General features: G+C 38.9%; 1 protein-coding gene across 2 annotated transcripts in view; it reads right to left on the minus strand.

The window, feature by feature from the left end:
- The window catches only part of NR1H4 (nuclear receptor subfamily 1 group H member 4), a 41,027-nt gene extending 24,931 nt beyond the window's left edge, over positions 1 to 16,096 (minus strand). Inside the window, exons 1-2 of one of the 2 annotated variants that reach the window (XM_075427643.1) lie at positions 15,959 to 16,096; positions 9,803 to 9,938 (exon numbers count right to left, since the gene is read on the minus strand). In XM_075427643.1, the coding sequence (XP_075283758.1) occupies positions 9,803 to 9,887 (85 nt within the window). In that variant the 5' untranslated portion in view covers positions 9,888 to 9,938; positions 15,959 to 16,096. The remainder of the gene's footprint in view (positions 1 to 9,802; positions 9,939 to 15,958) is intronic. The other variant, XM_009940123.2, reaches the window with a different exon arrangement.
- Between the last annotated feature and the right edge of the window lie 2,396 nt (positions 16,097 to 18,492).

Consider the following 18,492-nt stretch of genomic DNA (forward strand, 5'->3'; position numbering starts at 1 on the left):
TCTGAGCTCAGATTTGCTGTGGTCCTCGTCCTATGCAAATATATTGCAAGATATTTTAAAAGTAATTTAACCATTCTCAGCCACTCCTTTGTTGTTGGTGGAAATGATTGGCACTGGCACTTACATAAAAAAAACCTTGAAAGATACCGTGCAGCTAATCGTATAAATGTTTAGTTTACAAGAGCGAGCAATCGACACCACAGAGAAGCTAGCAACCCAAATTAGGTCTCACAGCAGAATAAAAGAAATCCAAAAAAACCAAAAATCCTATGGCATTGGTGAAAGTTTGATCGAGACTCAAACATCGTGTTAATTTCTGTGCAATACTGAGTGAATATGTCGTGATAGGGAAAAACTGCACTGGGGAAAGACGACAAGAGTGAGGCTTGATTAGAAGACTAAGAACATGAAGTAAACGTTTTAGAAGAGTCTGAAAGGGGAAAGTGAGGTTACCATGAAAGATCAGTGGAGATACTCCTTATATAAATGGTGAAATGCAACCTTCTTGCCATCCAGCCTCCACTGGCCACCCAGGCAGCCTCTGCAGCCTGGTCCTCAGCTCCTACAAGCCTGTGCCCCTCAGGGCAGTTGTGTGGTTTTCATATGAAGCACCTCTGAGCCAACAACAAACCTCACGGTGGTACAAGGAATGGCAACCTTTCCTGTCAGGATCGACCCAGTATCTGGAGGGTACCTTAACTTTGCCCATTAAATAGCATGTTTAAACATGCAAACAACTTATATCTCATTTTTTTTCTGTACTACAAGTACGACATCATCTAACAGTCCCTGTGTGGTGTCATTAAAATCAAGCCCATGTCAGCCAGTTGAAAAAGAGTAATTTAGAAGTTATTTGTAACCTACTTCATTTTTTTTGCTGGAGAAAGCCACATGTTGCTGTTTCATGAAACACTGACACAATTCCTCCATTAGTTCCAAGAAGAGAATCTGAGAAAAATAGCGCATATTTCCAGGAAGATACCGAGTCCCAGTTTCATTGGAGTCAACAACAGTATTTACAAGGAAATCATAGATTAATGTTCATTGGTGACCATTACTTAACAGTGCATCAGAAGCACTCCAAAATTCATGTCATTTTGCTGACATGAAATTGGTTCCCTGGCAAGTTTCCTTCACTTCTGAGGAATCAGAAGCAATGAAGAAATGCAAACAGTTAAGAAGAGAGAACATCTGTAGTGTCAACAAAGAAGAAAAGTCTGTAGTAGGGGATTCTTCCCTCTCCCTTGTCTCACTTCAATTAGTGACAGAAACTAACCTTTTCATTTCACCTACTCTTTCACTTTTAAGGTCTCACACTCTTGCTCTGCAGCCTTCTGCCCTGCCTACTTTACCATGCTGCAGAAGCCATACAAGTGTTTTGGATTTATATGATTCCTGTATTGTCCACAGCACATCTTTGCCAATAGCAAAAGTTGAGGTCCTAGTTCAAGAATAAGCAGCAACATGTGCACCTGGAAAAATGTGACACAAACCCAAATGAGAATAATGATGCATTTATGATTAACAATAAATTTAATTATGGTTACATTTAGTTGCTCCAGAAGAAGCCAGGGCCCAGAGTACTACACTAGCAGAAGCAGAATAGCAGAAGGCACTCCCCAAACCCAAGTTTATGCCCTTGAAATAAACAGCATAGACATACAGAGACTTGAGACAAAATCCAGGCATCTGGGGACTCTGTGGAACAGCCTGGAGGTGAAGTTACAGCTTCATGCATCCAATGCAAACTGTCACTAATACCTGCCAGCTGCAGCGGTGACAAACACATAAAGGGTGAGGACAGCAGTGTTTTGATGCTGACCTGTATTGTTCAGTGTAGGTTTAATGAGTAGGTGGTCGGTCTTTAATTTGTTGAGACTTCGGCTCATTAAGACTGGTCAAGGTACTTCAGGTACAAAAACTGGCGTAAATTGTGAGATACACAATCATTACACAAAACATTCAGTCTCTCTTTGGAAAGGAATCTGTCCACCATGGAGACCAAAGTTGTCATTTGCTAGTTAGTAATTACTTAGTTGATTGAGTTTGCTAAAGGAAAGTGGGACGATCCCAAAATGAAAAGGAAGAAGCTGTTGATTTTCAACTTTATGCCATCTGCAGGAATTTGCATAAAAGCTGTGTACCATCCTCCTAAATTCTTTGGGCCTCTGAAACAGCAAGAAGAGAAGGCAACACTGCTTCCACAGCAAAAAAAAAAATCTCAGGGCTTGTTAGAAAACTCAGGACTGCTGAAGAAGCTGCAGTACATACTGAGACAATATTAGGTGTTTATTTAAACCACTGTAGATCCATCTGAGTTACAGATATGTTCAGAAAAATCTTCACAATCATTAATTCTACTCTGCTTCTGGAAGAAACAAAAATCTGAGTCTTAAAGTATGAAGTTAAATATGGGGAAAAAACTCCAACCAGCTTGTATCTCCTTTTTCCTTCTGTATCAGGCACAGAGTTAAACAATTCAGCTGAACTGACTCCGTGCTCAGAGTGATGGAAGGGAAAAGGAAGAACACTCAGAGTCGAGAGAGACTGAGAGAACATGGGCTTGTTTTATGTGAAACAGATTTACAGGTAAAACTCTGTGAAGTGCTTGGATGCTAGTTATGGAGACCAGACTGATTTTTAAAGACAACTAGGCTGTAACTATGTAGGTTTTCCCACTTTAGCTTAAGCAGGGTTTTGTTTGTTTGTTTGTTTGTTTGTTTTAAGTAGACCTATTAGAAGGGCTTGGTGGGTATCTGTATTTCATCCTTAGAAATCAGCCAGCTTGGTCTGAGTGAGACACCATTCTCTACCCAGAGCAGATGAAACAATAAAATAGTTTGACGACTTTTTTTACACAAAATCATCAATGAGTCTAGAATTAAACGTTGCAAGAAACGGTCTGCTCCAAAGCGATCTAAAAATCTCTCAAAAAGTATTTCTTTAAAACTGTGGAGGTGTTCCATAAAGACGATTTCAAAATGGAACTGTTTCATTTTTTAGCTGAAATGTCCTTTTACTCTGAAATACTATCTAAAAAAATGAAACAAATTATGAGGTTGAAATAGAAACTGAGTATTTCTATGACCTGATCCAAAGAGCCCGGTCTGAGCTGCATTCCCCAGACCTTTGCATGCACAAGACTTCCAAAAAAAGCTGAAGGGGTTCTGCTTCCAGAGGCATACAGTACAGTGCTCTGTCCTGCATAATATTTGAAAACCACACTGATTTTTTGGAATTATGCTTTACAAAGTACATGTGAATCTAGAACAAATAGATCCTTATCGCAAAAAGAAAGTAATCTTATCTTGCCAACAGGAATAGACATATGCTTTTATCCAGATATTAGTAGATGTCTGAGATGGGCTGGTCTGCTGCCACTGCGAGGCAGGAGCCAGCCCACTGAAATTGCTGGATTTGCAGTAGCATAAAGCAGTGAAAGTGAAATCAGAACTGAGCTCAATGAATACAGCAATATTTTCTGTCTGTGTGGCCTTAACTATTTTGTAACAGTTTTCTGTTTTTCCTTTTGGAAGCATACCTTTTACATCTTTATATAAAGACTGCTAAACAGCAAACAAATGCAATGCTTCTTATAGCTGTAGTTCTTTTAGTTTATGTTTTGCAAATAAATGTTTTTCGACGAAAAACATTTTACAGAAATCTGGAAAGCTTACCAACATCAAAGTGAAGCCTTCACATGGATATGGTCATCATTTTACAAATATTTTTCTGCAATACCACTTGCAACTGAAACTCAGAGAGTTTTTGCTTTTGTTCCTTTAAATTTTATATAGAATATTTTACATAAGACTTTAAAAAATATTTGATGTAGGCTTAACCACTTGTAGAAATTAAAGGGAATTTTCTTTCTAGGAACTAAAGAAAGTGTTTTCAATTTGGAGAATTATTCTGAGGTTACATGCAGATTGAAGAATAACATGTTTTTTTCAGAATATTACAGAAATCATAATGAGGTCACATTTCAGTGTAAACATTACTGTTGCAGTAGTATAAAGCTAATTAAAGGGAAAATAATTCTAAGTACATTTAAAATATGGAGAGCTGCAAGTTCATAGGATATTAATGAAGGAACGTAAAGGTAATACAAGATTCAGGATTAAGTAATTTGGAAATCATAACATAACCATTAATGAAATCCTGATTTAACTCTAAAGAATTATTTGGAGATCTTTAAAGACCATTTGGTTTAAACAACCTTCTAGCATCCAACAGTTCCAAGGAAGATCACAAGATCAGATGACAAACACATCCAAGTGAAAACATGACAATATCCTACCTTAGGCCGTCTTCAGTCTGACCATTTCTTGAAGAAAGATACTCTGCTTAAGACAGTCAGTTCCTCCTTTCCCTTTCTTTTTTTCCCCCTAAAGACTACGTGTAAATAAAACTTCTTAATTCTGCTTTGTCTCTGTCCTGTTGACTTCTTTACTGTGAGAACTTTCTTTAAGATTAGCAAAAGAGTGACACAGGCCAGAGGTTATACAGTTTACTGATTAACTTCATTACAGAGAAACTTGTTTGTAAATGTCTGAAACAATAGCAACGTCCATTCCCAGTGTAGATTTGCCTGCATATAAATTGGTTACAATTCAAGGGGATGTCCCCAAGCAGCCTAGCCTTTGTAATTTTGTACCTATTGTGGTTTACGTACAACAAAATTTTTATCAGTATTTAGCAACGTGAGGTGATTCTGTGCAGTAAATTAACCACTTCAATATCACAAGAAGCAGGTTTTAGCTGACTGGATTAACAGATGTTTTTGAAGTACAGAAATGTTGTAGTCTCAAGAAAGGCCGAAGTGCTCAGTACATACTGGACACACCTGTACAACAAGATAGAAGAGTGCCAGAGAGATGTCTCTGCCCCACAGCCAAACGTCAAAGATCGATTCCCATCTATGTGACTTTGGGGTAACTAACTCTCTCTAGAGTGGGCAGGATCCATCTACACTACATAGCCTTTGTTGCTGACCTTACTCTTCTGGGCCCAGAGAGCTTCACTGCGGCTCTGAGATATTATTGTTTAATATATGTCATTTCAGTTCAAAGCATCTGTAACATTGCGAGGGCTGTGTTGCATGGCACCACAGCAGGACTGGGACAGCATGAAGTCGAAAGAAAGTGTGGCATGCCTTGGTTTGAAGGCAGCTAAGGTATGAAGGTACAAACCCCCACTGACGACAGTGTATGGTAAAAGGAGCCAAACCTAACGCAATCTTGTTCATGCTGCCTTTTTGGGAACAGTCCCTGGAGTAAGCCCATGTCTTAGACACCTACTAAAGCAATCCAAAACAGAGCCTCAGAGGAAAATAAGAGTTGAGTAGTGTCAAGATGGATAGTCAAGGGTGCTGTGCCTCTTTCAGTCTTCAGCCTCTTTCATTTAGCACTGTGGATGAGCCCACTAAGACCCAACATCAGATATGTGACCAGAAGTATGTCTGAGTATCACATCTGGAAGTAAATAGCCAGAGAATCAAGCCCCAGACTGCAAGATTCCCCTTATTTCATGAAACAGTCTCCAGACTAAGATCCACAGATGACTCACACATCCACAATAGAGAGCATCTCACAAATGCATTTTGGTTGTGCCTTGCTCAGTGGTGCAACCTTCACCCTCAGAGCCTCATTCATCTGCTTTCCTTCTCGATAATTTTTTTTTTTCCTCAGACTGCCACTCTGTTTGGTTTGGCTCTCTGCATAATTAATATACATACACGATTTTCTACTTTAATGTGTGTTGGTTTGTTTCCTTTTGATTTGGGGGGCCTGTTACAGGCCTAATTATCTTCTCTACAGGCACAAAGCCAGATGTTGCATCATCTGCCAGGTAGTGCTAAAGACAAGTAGTTATTTAACGTATCTTATGATCTTGAAGCTGTTTAATCAGTTTGGACACTTGATCCTACTACCTTTTCTTTATAAAAGTGCATATCCATAACAAATACAAATTTATCTAAAAGGAGTCAGCCTTTCAAGCTGATCTTAGGCATTGTTCTATGCCTACAACAATTTTCAACAAATTTCAATGGCATTTTGTTGTTCTTACATTGTCAAATATTTAAGAGAAGTTTAGATATATTGCTTTCTTTTCCCCTTTGTTACATACCATTATTTGTTTATTCTTCCTTGTCCATTTCAATATAGTTTTTAAGAGTGCTCATTCACCCCAAAAATTCTCTGCTAGGAACATGTACAAAGAAGATGGCATTTCTTGTCTTGTTGTATTTTGATGTCACATCGCAATAAAACATTGTCAGGCCATAAAAAAAAATAGATCTCTATTAAAATTAAATATATGTCTGTCTTGATTTATCTTTCTAGGTTCTCAGAAATAATTCCATCTCTGATAGCCGTAGTTTCACACTTAATATCTTCCATATTGATAACTCCTATAGAAGGTGCTTTTACAGAAAAAGGAATGGGGCTATTACTTTAAAGGCCTGCTACTTACATACAAATATAAACTTACCCCCCACATCTAAAGTGTGAAGGAGACATTTTTAGTGTCTGAAAATTAGTTCAGTCCCTTGTAAAAAAGGGAAATTGTAACCTAGGGAAGACACAAGATAATGGATACACAGGTATTTAACACATATTGTGTTATGAAAACATTATTAACGAATTATTATTATATGAAAAACTTTCAAAGACAATTGAAAGATTTTATCTAATATCTTTTTGCAACAGTCTTGCTGTCCCAGCTGAATCACTGAGCCTTAGAGCAAGGCTTGTCAGCTTTGGCACTGTGCTCTGCTAATGCACCTCTGTCTTCTAGCTTGTGTCCGGCTGATTTGGAGCAAAGCAGAGGAGCTCAGATCAGTTTATGCCTATCATGGTAAAAGTGTCCACAGAGTAAATTCATGGCTCTAAAGTGAACTGTAAAGTTCCCAAAGGTTTTAAAAGAGACCAGGATTTCAGTCCTAAATTACAGGGGTTCAGCAATGCAAATTGGCAGGTGTGTCACTTTCTCTTAGTTCAGGATATGAAACTGGACCAGTCATCACATAGCTGGCCCTGTTCAATTCAATGTGGCTTGTGAAATAAAAACAGGGTTTGATTGAGGAAGAGAAGTGTTTTGACAGGACAGATCCCAGAGACCCATGCACCTCTGGGACTTCTTGTCATCAAGAGTCCCTTTCCCTCACTGGGAAAACCAGAGCTACAAGGAGGAAAAAGTTGATCTTGTGTGCAGATGCTATAGAGGATGTATTCTGTGTATCTGGTTTTGGTCTCTTCTTCAAAAAGATATTTTCTGTAAAGAGATCTAGGTTGTTTCTGAATCACTGAGTAGTGAGGTAGAAATATAGAAGCAGTTCTCCAGGAAGACAGGGTGGAAAGGAAGGACCCTCACTTCTGCTATGTTAAAGATCCTTTCTCATTTGCATTTTGAGCTCCTTTTTCCAGGGACTCATAACTATAGAAGTGAAAAACTACAGTTAACACACACTAACTCCAAAGACAGAGAGAGATACTTTATCTTAGACATACACTGTGAAAATAGCAACAAACAATTTCTAACTACTGAAAGGCAGAAAACTTTTTTCTTTAAGCTCTTCTGAAACTTACTGCAATCAGAAATCTTGAGGACGAGTATGCAAAAGTGCCCTGAAATTACCATGGTGATGAGGCTCACAGCACGAGCAACTCACGACTGACAGCATTTCTTTAGAGAGAGACCTGGACCTAGTGCTAGTGTTTGGAGATGCACTTAGAGATTTTTTTTTTTTAAGGTCTAAGAACACTCTCCCCACAGGCTGAGTGAAGCATAATGAGAAGATAATGTATTTCCTAGGTTTTTTACAGAATGTGAGTATGCATCTTTGAAAGAGCAGATAAAGGATGGTGTTTATAAGCTAGCAATTTCTCCCTTGTGTTACATCAGAGCTGTAATGTGTGAGAAGTCCTGGGAGAAATGTATATTCTAAGGGCCATTTAAAAGAAAATCTTTCTTCCTGTTTCCTTGGGTTCGCAAGGCTCTAGCTGCCAAAACTGAATGTCAAAAAATGCAAGTAGTTTACAAATATAAAACTGAGAGGCAAAACCATTTCCTACAAGCATTTTGAATAGATGGAGTAATGTTTGAAAAACGAGTAACTTTCTCTGTGGACTCAGTTCCATATTATTTCTGATGGCTTTTTCCAGCTGTAAAAGCAAAAGACATAAAATTTGTAAAGAATTCACTTCTGAGACTTGAGTGACATCCTGCAAAACAGGACCAAGAGGCTATACAAAACAGAAGTCAGCTTAAGTCAAGCACAGCAGGAGTGCCAAGTCTCCTTCCTAATGCGACCCCTGATTTAACCCTTTAATGCATTATTTATTTCTGTTACAGAAATGTCAGTTTGAATTAAATTTCCATTGCGCTAAGCTCTGAATACCTGTAATGGGAGACACAACCTTTCCTCTGAAGACCTCACAATTTCAGCAAGATTTCAGTGTGGAGGGAAAGTATTTTACATTAACATACTTCCTTGTATTTTGAAGCTACCTGAACATTACTCTTTAAAAATAATGAAATATTTAGTGAAAAATAGACATCAAGGGGAAAACCTTCTTGACAAAAATCTGAAGTAGATCAGTTATGCAGGCCTTTTAAAGGGATGCCTGGATATAAAATTTGGCACCCTGGGTTTGAACATCATTTTCCTCTTTGTATATCATGGCCTGACATTGGAATTAACAGGTAGCAAGGAAGTGTTTTAGCTATTTACATATGCTTTTTTAACAAGTGCAGAAGCATCTCTCCCACCAAAACCCAACACAGTTTAGGGAAAAACACCTAATAACACACAGTGATGCAAAGAGTTTTGCTTATCATAAGTGATAGTGCTTTAGTTTGGCTATAAGGATGCAGGACACTGGAAGTGGTCTGATTTGGAGAAATGCTCCTGACTTCCAAGAGCTCTGCATCAGGAGTGGCTCCACATGTCAGAGTGCCTCCATGCCTGAGCCACTATTCTTTTTCAGTTAGATGAAACTGAAATGTTTTCAATTTTTCCAGCACTCAGAAACACAGAATTCTGGACTTATTTGGACTGGGAACTTCTGAAGTATTGCAGCTTTCTATGGGGTCTGGATTATGTGTGAGGCCCTCAATGTATCATGTTATTCAATGAAGGTCCCCCTCTGCTGCCAAAAGAAAGGCTAAAAAATGTATTATTCTCTTGTTTTTTCTTAGCAGTGTGTATAACTGAAAACAGCTTCTCCATGCTTATAAAATACTGACAAGGAATTCTTCATTTATTAACAAACCCATGCTTAGCCTTGAAAAGTTCTGTGGAACTGGAGCAAGGAGAATTTTCTTGTGCATTGAAGTTAATAGCGGAAGATTTTGATGGTCTCAATAAGACAATGGTTTTAATTTAGGTGAAATTACTTTCATAAATTTGCATAATATGGCAATGCAAATACTTTGCAGTATAATTTTATTACAAGTTAACTGAAAATATATCTGCTCAGGTTCATTTAAATGACTCACATGAAGATAACATCCTGCCTACATACAAAGGTCTGTCTTTGCTGAATGGTTTCAGGTATTAGAACAGTGTTATAAAAACAACCTACAAGCTCTGCTGTGAGCAGTGAGGAGAGCAATAGTGTGCAGGATTACATTAACACCACAGAACTGTTATTCATTATTCCTTCCATAGGTATTGAAGATTCAAGAAGGTGGGCGTATGTCAACCACATATCATCCTTGACTTGATACTTCAGTACATTTTCTTCTAGGTTTCCGAGTAAAGGATAGCTTGCTATTTTAACCTAATTCGGTGACTTACCAAAAAAATGAGGACCTTCAGCAAGAGAAAACCCATCAGCAGTGGCTAGCTGGTGATGTCCTATTAAATTCATTTCAGAACCCATTTATTCTTTAGTTCAGGAGGAATACTCTAAGAAAAAGGTTGAAAGGAGACCCTGAAAGACAGAAAGAAAAAAGAATATTTAAAACAAGATAACTATTTTTTGTGTACCTATTGTAATGCAGGATTCAAGAGGTTGTTTCAATATTTACTGTAACAAATGCTGGCTTGAAGTTACAAGACCTAATTCAGTTTCTTATTTGAAAGCTGCATCTAGTTTGTTTGTATTTTCCTTGCTTTGGTATATTTTATTTGCCCTTCTTCTGCTGTTCATTTAAAAGTAATGGCAGTTTATGCTCAATCTTATTCAAATATTCACAGACTGAAGCACTTGTCTGACCTGCTGAGCACATGCTGCCTAGCCCCTCTTCCAGGAAATACCAGGTGTTTTCCTTATACTTTCATCAGCCTTTCATCATTTTGTTGTTTTCACTTACTGAAAAAGTGTAAGTTGATGGTTAGGTTAGAAGAACCAAGCCAGAAAACATGAGTTTAATTTCCAGTAACTGGTTCTTTATCTTGCCATCAGTAATTACTGTCTTAACAAGATAAATGGTGGCAAAAACAGAAAGCAAAGCCTTGGCCTAATAACCAGGCTCACCCACTCGCTCCCTTTGTGCTCTCAAGGAGCCGTATAACTCTCACTTGGGGAGGTTGGGAGATGCTTGTGCCTGCTCACTAGCATACTTTCCTAGCAGGTCACATGGAGCAGCTTTCATCTCCAGAGGCTGACAGTGGCACTGTACCCAGGTCGTCTCCTTCCCACTCCAACCACTAAACTATTAAAGAAGAGGCAAAAGACCTCCCATTGCCCCCTGCTTGAGCAGAGGCTATAGCTAGAGCAGCACCTCATCTGGGAGAAAGGCCTGCAAGAGGCTCCCTTACCCGGGTCTGGCTCAAGTGGTTGGCATGAGGCATCTCAAGACTGCATTTGGGGCAGGACCATCAGCAACAGTAGATCATACAGCCCCAACAAGGAGGTGTCTGAAGGGTTTATGCAGACACCAAGAGGATCCTGCATATAGCTGACAAATCTTTTTTTTTTTATAGCCTTAGTTCTTTTTTTCAGTGTTATTCCCATGGGGAATAACACCATCTTTGGGACTACGTTTCCACTCACTGAAGGTGTTTGAGAGTTACAGCCCAGTCTGCTTCCCAGTGGGGGCTCAGCATGTTTCCTGAGCAGAAGCGAAGTCATCCAACAAAAATGTGAATGAAGCAGGAGGCCCAGTGCTGAGCAGACTGGGAAGTGGCTTGTGAGAGCAGCAAGCACACTGTGTAATTATACTCAGATTTGTCTGTAAGGATTCATTAAGTTCTTTCTTAACATAAACAAAGGCTCTCTAATTAGACAGATGCATTTTAAATGTCTGCCGACAGATAATTTAAACAGTTTACTCAGAAATGTCAAAAGCTACTTGTATCACAGACCAGATAGGGTTCTTGTGGCAAAGAACATGTAAACACAGTCTCAAATCTAGCACAGAAACACAGTTTTGCAACAGCAAAAAAACTCCACATATCCTGGGATGGGGGTTGATAATCAGCCCAGCCACCTCAGTAGGCCCACATCTACTTCCAACCATTTTACTGCTCCGCCACCACATTTGCTTGGGAAGGTATCTGCTGCCCAAGAGCTGGGGCTTCTTCCTACATGGCTGCAAAGGGCTGTCAGGAATTGTGAGACAGTTTTCTCATGAACTGCCCATGACAGACCCTTGGGAGGGGGTGCCTCTTAGAGCTTTGTTACGAGGGTTCTGCCATGGGAGAAGGTACCAGCACAGTCGGGACCCTTATAATGGTCAGAAAGAGAAACATCAAAATGAAGCATCTTTAGAGGGCTCCCAAATGTTTCTCTGGATTTTCTTGCTGAAGACCAGAGAAGAGGGGCCATCTCCACCCTCTCCTCATGTGCAAGCCCTTCAGTAGCTTTCTTGCAGCCCACCAGTGTGCAACCCTTACAGTTCCTTGCAGGATTAGCTCTCCCTGCAGCCAGACTTGAAGATTACATCCCATCACTATTCCTATTTCGCATGTTTCTTTCTCAGATCCTATAAGAGGAGCTAACACTGCAAGTGATAACAAGTCAGGTTTGGGATTGTGAATTTCTATATGTACGTATAGAGCCTAGAACTTATCTTAGGGAATTTTGGATGTTATACCAGGTTATTTTAAATACAGGCCTAATAATACATCCATTCTAAAGTATTTTGTCAGACTGGCATTATACAGTCAGACTTTCAATGCATAGCTTCAATAGCATTTAAGTTATATATCCTGCATCTGTCTAGTCTGTGCTGCAAATAAGGAGAAAGCAAGCAAGCTATATTTTTAAAGCCTAATATAGTGTTTGTGGTTTTACACTCTTTGAAATGTTTATAAACTTATTTCTTGTTCCTATGAGGACATTCAATTTTTTAACATGTCATTAGATAATATCACTCTAAACTCGGGATAGACTTCTCGGAATCTATTATTCTTTACATACACATAAAACCAACCCCTGGTGCCATTAATACTGCCTTGTTTATAGTATGAAACTTGAGGATGTTGTTGTCACAATCTCTCAGTACAATAGGATGTTGCAGGTTTTGTAACTCTACCGCTCCTGCCACAATAATTTTGATCTGGATGATCAGTTTGAGTTAAATGCTCATGATGATTTTACAGTTCCCATCTTTTTTTTAATACTTCATTTTCTTTAATATATTCAGCTGATTTAGACCACTTACTGGATTTCACAGAAGAAATTAATCCTATCTTCTGGGGTTTTCTCCAAGGCACAAGATGATCACCATTAAAAAGGCTGGAAAGATATTTTGCATCGCATGTAGCATTGCTACTGTAGATTTGCCTGAAAACCAAACTATTCATTAAATACTATTGACATTTTGCTTTGACTTACTCCTGAATCCAGCCTGCTGTGAGCTACCTATCCTATACTACGTTTAGCCAGTGAATTTCACCAGTATTTAAAAGCAGCAGCTACAGATTTCCAGCTTTCAGACCTACACCAGGAACACAATATAGAGCATTTAAGCACCACTTGTTCCACACATAGTTCAGTTCTAGAAATAGTAGAGGTCACCATAAATCAGTGCCACAAGGCTTCACAGACCCAAGGGTGGACTCTGCTTTGAAAGAGCTGGTTCTACAACACACCGCCTGTCACTAGCCTCTTCTCAGCCTAATCCCCATAGGCTGTTGCTGCAGTTAAGCAACTGTGGTCGCAGCTGGCTACAACTCCCATGGGGCAACTCCAGAAGCATTGATCTGGCCAGTGGGATAGTCCCACCCAGCAGACATACAGAGGCACCCAGGTTGCTGGCAACATGGCTGGGTGACAAAGGGTGCCATCTGCAGCACCTATGCACAGAACCTTTTGGCAGAAGTATTCTTTCCACAGATAGAGGCTGGGGACATAAAGCTATGTCATCTCAGCTTCCAGAATAATTCATCTACATGAACTGAGATCAGCAACCACTCTTAGTTCAGATTTCTGTATCCACCAAAGCCACATAATAGAGGAATGCTTTTTGATATTAACAGGCATCTTTCGTATGACTAAATATTCACAGTTATTTCTACCTCATGCTTCCTTCCTTACATCAAGTGTATCTTTTAGCTACTTCTATCAACATGAATCTGGAATATCTTAACCAACTTGACTGATATTCCATCCTCAGGAGTAGCAAAAAAATGTATCAGATAAGAGCTGACATAAAAGTAATAGATGCACAGAAAATCAATATTGCTTTCCAAAATAAGAGACTCCAGAGAAGTTAAGAGGTATGGAGAAAGTTAATTCCCCCACCCCCACCCCTCCACAGAATTATTTTAGTTACCTTTTTAAAAATACTATTTACTCACCACCTTTCAGATTATTTTCATAGGTCAGAATTATACAGCAAAGGAAAACAGATCGGTATGTGTAAAGTAAAATCTATGCCCAATTGCTTGAGATTATTTTCAGCAGCTGCATACTAAGAGCTCTGAATTACATATAATATTATTACATTTATTCTTTAGGGTAGTTCAGAACAGTCGATCAACACATGCTTATGTATTCTATGTTTAACTGAGAAAACAGAAATATACAGTATTATGTATGTGATTTGTTCTTTCACCATATGTATGTACATGCATGTTTATTCAGCTTTCTTATGGGATATATGTTCCCGGGTGTATACAAATATATATGTATACACATATGCACATGCATGTGGGTGTAAGTTTCAGATTTATTGTGGACTCTTATCAGCGGACTACCTCTGACCCTACTATTGTCAATAGTAAAGCTTCCCCTAGCTTCTGTGTATGCAAAACCAAGCCTCTTAATGAAATAATTAAAGTTAAAATCATCTGGGCTTACTGAAAGACAAAAGCAACATAGCCTCATGCTTTCAGGTAAAGTAAAAATACATTTGATCATCAGGAAATTTCCATGATCGTCTAATTGCATTTTACCTTCAGAAGAATAATTGAATCCATTTCAATTATTTAGTAAAGGAAAATATATCAAAGCACTGGCAAAATTTTCCACAAACATTAGTGAGGTGCATTTGCCTCCTCCTGTCCTATAATATTGTTCTATTCTTTACACATTTATTTCCGGCTACCAATTGCTCAAAGAGAAATTTCAGTAACATCATTAATCTATGGCCCAATCCGAACACTGTTAACTGCAGTGGGAAGGTTTCTGCCTAGTTCACAGGCTTTTGATCTGTCCTTGTAGGCTTTTTGTAGAATATTTAATGTAGTGCCTCACTCATTGGAGAGGCACTTTTTTATTTGTTTTCTTGTTTTACAGTGTATCAAAGAGACATGAAAACATTAGGAAGATTTGTGCTCCTACTTTCTAGCCTTTTGCTGCCAGATCATTTTGGTATGCATGGCACCACTGGCAGCTACACAGCAACTGATGCAAAATACAAGCAACAATATAGGCAAGTCTGGGAACCAGAGGGAGAATTGGTCTTACTCTGTGTGTCTGAAATTTACTGGTTAGATTTTTTTTAATATGACGTTTAAAATCAGAGGAGCAGAGACACACAGGACAGAAAAAATACAGGATATTCTTACAGCTCATTCTGAAGGGGAAACTATATATCTTGAAGTCAGTCATAGGTAGAACTGAAAATTCTACTAGAAGTCTCAATGGCATTTCTGTAGGTAGGCAAGTAAATTCAGAGAGTGGGGCCAGCTTCTGACTGTCCCTGGGATGACCTGCTGAACACCATTTCTCTGCGACTTCTTTCTCCAGCAACTTTTTCCTGTCTTGCCTGATAAAACTGCGAAGCCTTCTTTCTTAACCTGTTTTTGGACTCCCAATCTAGTTTGGGATCTCTGGGTTCTCTGTAACGCAAGCAATAGCAACAAAAATAACAAAAGTCAAATGCGTCCCACCATAATTATAGTTTTCTGAAGATACCTAGCTAGCAGGAACACTCAGAATAAGCTGTTATCTTAAAAACTTGCAGTGGATTCAAATAGTAATCACTTGAAATGTGAAACCCACTTTTGCTTGTGCTAGTTATGTGAAATAAGTCCTAAAGTCCTGAACTTCAGAAGATGCAGCTGGAATCTGTACACAAAAACCAAGAAATTACATAAAATAAATGTAACTTCTCCATTGTGGATTGTCCTCTGTTCTCTCATTTATCACATTTACAACATTTTCTGTTCCTAAAAGGATAAAAAAATTAACCAACCAGTACAATTTTAAAGCTGAATCACATAATTAACTAGACAGTGTTATTGCAGGAAAGACTCAGTATCAAAGTTATGCTTTCTTTTACAGTGACACAGAAGCCAACTTGCTAAAGACAAATTCCAACACTGTCATAATTTTTCATGGCCTTAACATTCTTTCCCAAGGGCAATTCCTGCTGTTGCACCAGTTTTATAGATGAAATTACTTCTCCTTATATTATTCTTCAATAAACTACTAGCTTAAAAAAACCCCTTTTTTTTCTGGTCAAAAATCCATTAACATCCACTAAATAATTCAGGTGAGAAAATTGCGTTTATACCACACAACAGCAAGAGCTATCAGTTTAAGGAATTATTACTTACTGTTCTTTTCTGGAAGACTGTGGATGGCGGGATGTAAGACAGTATTGCACTCAGTTCAGTATCCTAACGATTCCCACACAGGAACATTTTTGGTTTGTGTTTTTTGGGTTGGTTTGTTTTTTTTTTTTAGGTTTAGCAGAAGCCTGTAGTGATAACACAATGAATCAAAGCTTGGGCTCATTGGCTCAGTGCCCTAATGGACAAGGATTACTCATTAACAATTCTTTCTTTGCGAAACTCTCCAAACACAGGCTGTATTAATATGTTGTGAACCCCAGCTTGTCCATCAGCACAGAGACTTGAGATGCTTATTAATACTCTGTCTGGGTGCAGGGGGAAGTTGGCTCAAAAGTGGGGTGGTACTGCCTTGTTGCTGTTTAGAACACTTTTCTTTCACATGTATGTTTTTATGATACACTCAGGCTCTTAATTTTTACCACCCAAGGAACCTAGATGTCATACCAAGACATATACTTGACTTCTAAGTAATTCTGTTATTCTTTACACTTTTTAGCATTACGCTGAGTACTGAAGAAGCAGAACAGGCTATAAGTTACAGCAGCACAGGGATTTGAGGACATTAAAGTTTGGTTCCTGGATCTGCCACACTCTACCAAACTGCATCATTTTGATTTGGGCTTATCCCATAAAGCTTGGGGCATGAAGTTAAGGCCCTTAAATTTAAACTCAGTAGACTCATGCACCTTTTGTGCATAAGAGAAGAAATATGTACCTGTAGATGGTGAATCACATTCTGGGTGGGCTGCGCTGCATATGAAAGTGCTGATCTCTTGCCACTGACAGAAAGGGGACCTTAAACTACATCCCCACTTATCCAGTAGAGGAATTTAAAGTGGAACAAATCCAGGCTGTTGTATTTCAACATCTCACCTACACAGCAAGGGTAATAATTCCCTATTTTACATTGCTAAAGATATCTGGTGGGGAGGAGTTGATCTGGCAGTGGTGTTGATACAAATTTCAGCCAGAGAGGACAGTTGGCAGCATTACGCATAGTAAGCGAGTTCATGTCTGCCACATGGTATATGCTCTCCGTCCTTCTCTACATATTTGCACTGTCTGACCAGGAGTGAATACACAGAGACACAAGCTGTACCTCCTGCTCCAGAAAAGAGAGGTACTGGGCAGCAAACACAGTGCTCTAGGAGAAAGGTGACACTACTGGCCCTGAAATTACCATAAGTAAAGTTCCCTCGCTTTTCCCCAGTTTACAAGAAAAAAATAATTTTCAAAGGTATACTAATCCTCAAGCTTATTTCATTTTGTTTAAAATGTAATTAATAAAGGGTATTTCTCATGTGTTCTGTCCCTTTCAAATCCATCTGGTAGTCAGCCAAACACACATGGTATGACAGGTTTCTGAAGAGATCAATGGGAGAATGATGCCATAATGCTGTCACGGGACACTATCACTCCCAAGGGGGTACTGTTTTCAGGGATTTATGCCTACAGTTCTTTCCAGCAGACACTGGCCATGTGATAAGTACATTTAAAGCTAAGGTTCTCTCAGTCCTCATTTCTGACTCTGGCAGCCATCACTACTGTAAACGATGAGATTTGTTTTACAAATTCATGTTTAGCAAAATTGTGAAAATACTTTCAAATAAGACAATTCTTCCAAAACAACCCTATCTACAGAAGAGAGGTGGTGTCCACAAGTCCAAACATGCCAACATCCCATCTGACACTTTCCAGTAATTGTCCACTCCAGTGGTGCCTAGGAAACACATGCGAAAAAAGCCCCCTCTTTGGTCATCCTAAGGCCAGTGATGGGATTTGTGCCTTACCAGGTGAAGAAGCGGAGGCTGAGCCAAGAAGTCGAACACATGTTCTATTATGTCTCATGGAGCTTTCCTTCTCTCAGCTAGTTCTGAAGACATCAAATCTCTTTTTCAGCTTTCAGCCTCCTGCAGCATTGGTCCTAGATGGTTCGTAGCACAGAGCAATTGCTATTTAGAAGTCCCTAGAGACGAACCTTCAGTTAAGGTTCTCCCTCAAAAAGCATTTTCCTCTGTGGATGCTGTTTGTCAGACAGCAAAGAGCTCACCACAGAGGAAACCAAATTTAAGACTCCTATTCACTCACAAATTTGTTACATTAAAACATTTTTCCTTTCCTTACAATAATAGAGGAAAGCGGCAAAGTGGTGCTTTGTCCACTAATCAATACTTTCAAGACATTATTGGAAAAAGCAAAGAAAGAATCCACATGATCAAAAGAGGAGACGTTGCCTGTAGCAACAACATGTGGCATTACTAGTTTGAGCCAGGTGTTCATATTTTATTGTGGCTGATGTGCAAATGAAACTTGAACAAAAAAGAATTAGAGCAAATGAAATATATCTTCTGTGGTGTTACACTACCTACATAGCATCAAGGGAGAGAAGAGGAAGGGAAAATATTCAAATCCAGTTGCTTATAAATAGAATGCCTTATTTTAAGATAGCATTGCATGCTGTAATTTTTTAAATTTCCAAAAATTGACATCCTAAAACTTCTATAGACAATACTAAT

This window comes from Opisthocomus hoazin, chromosome 8 (genome assembly GCF_030867145.1).
Source record: "Opisthocomus hoazin isolate bOpiHoa1 chromosome 8, bOpiHoa1.hap1, whole genome shotgun sequence".
Classification (NCBI taxonomy): Eukaryota; Metazoa; Chordata; class Aves; order Opisthocomiformes; family Opisthocomidae; genus Opisthocomus; species Opisthocomus hoazin.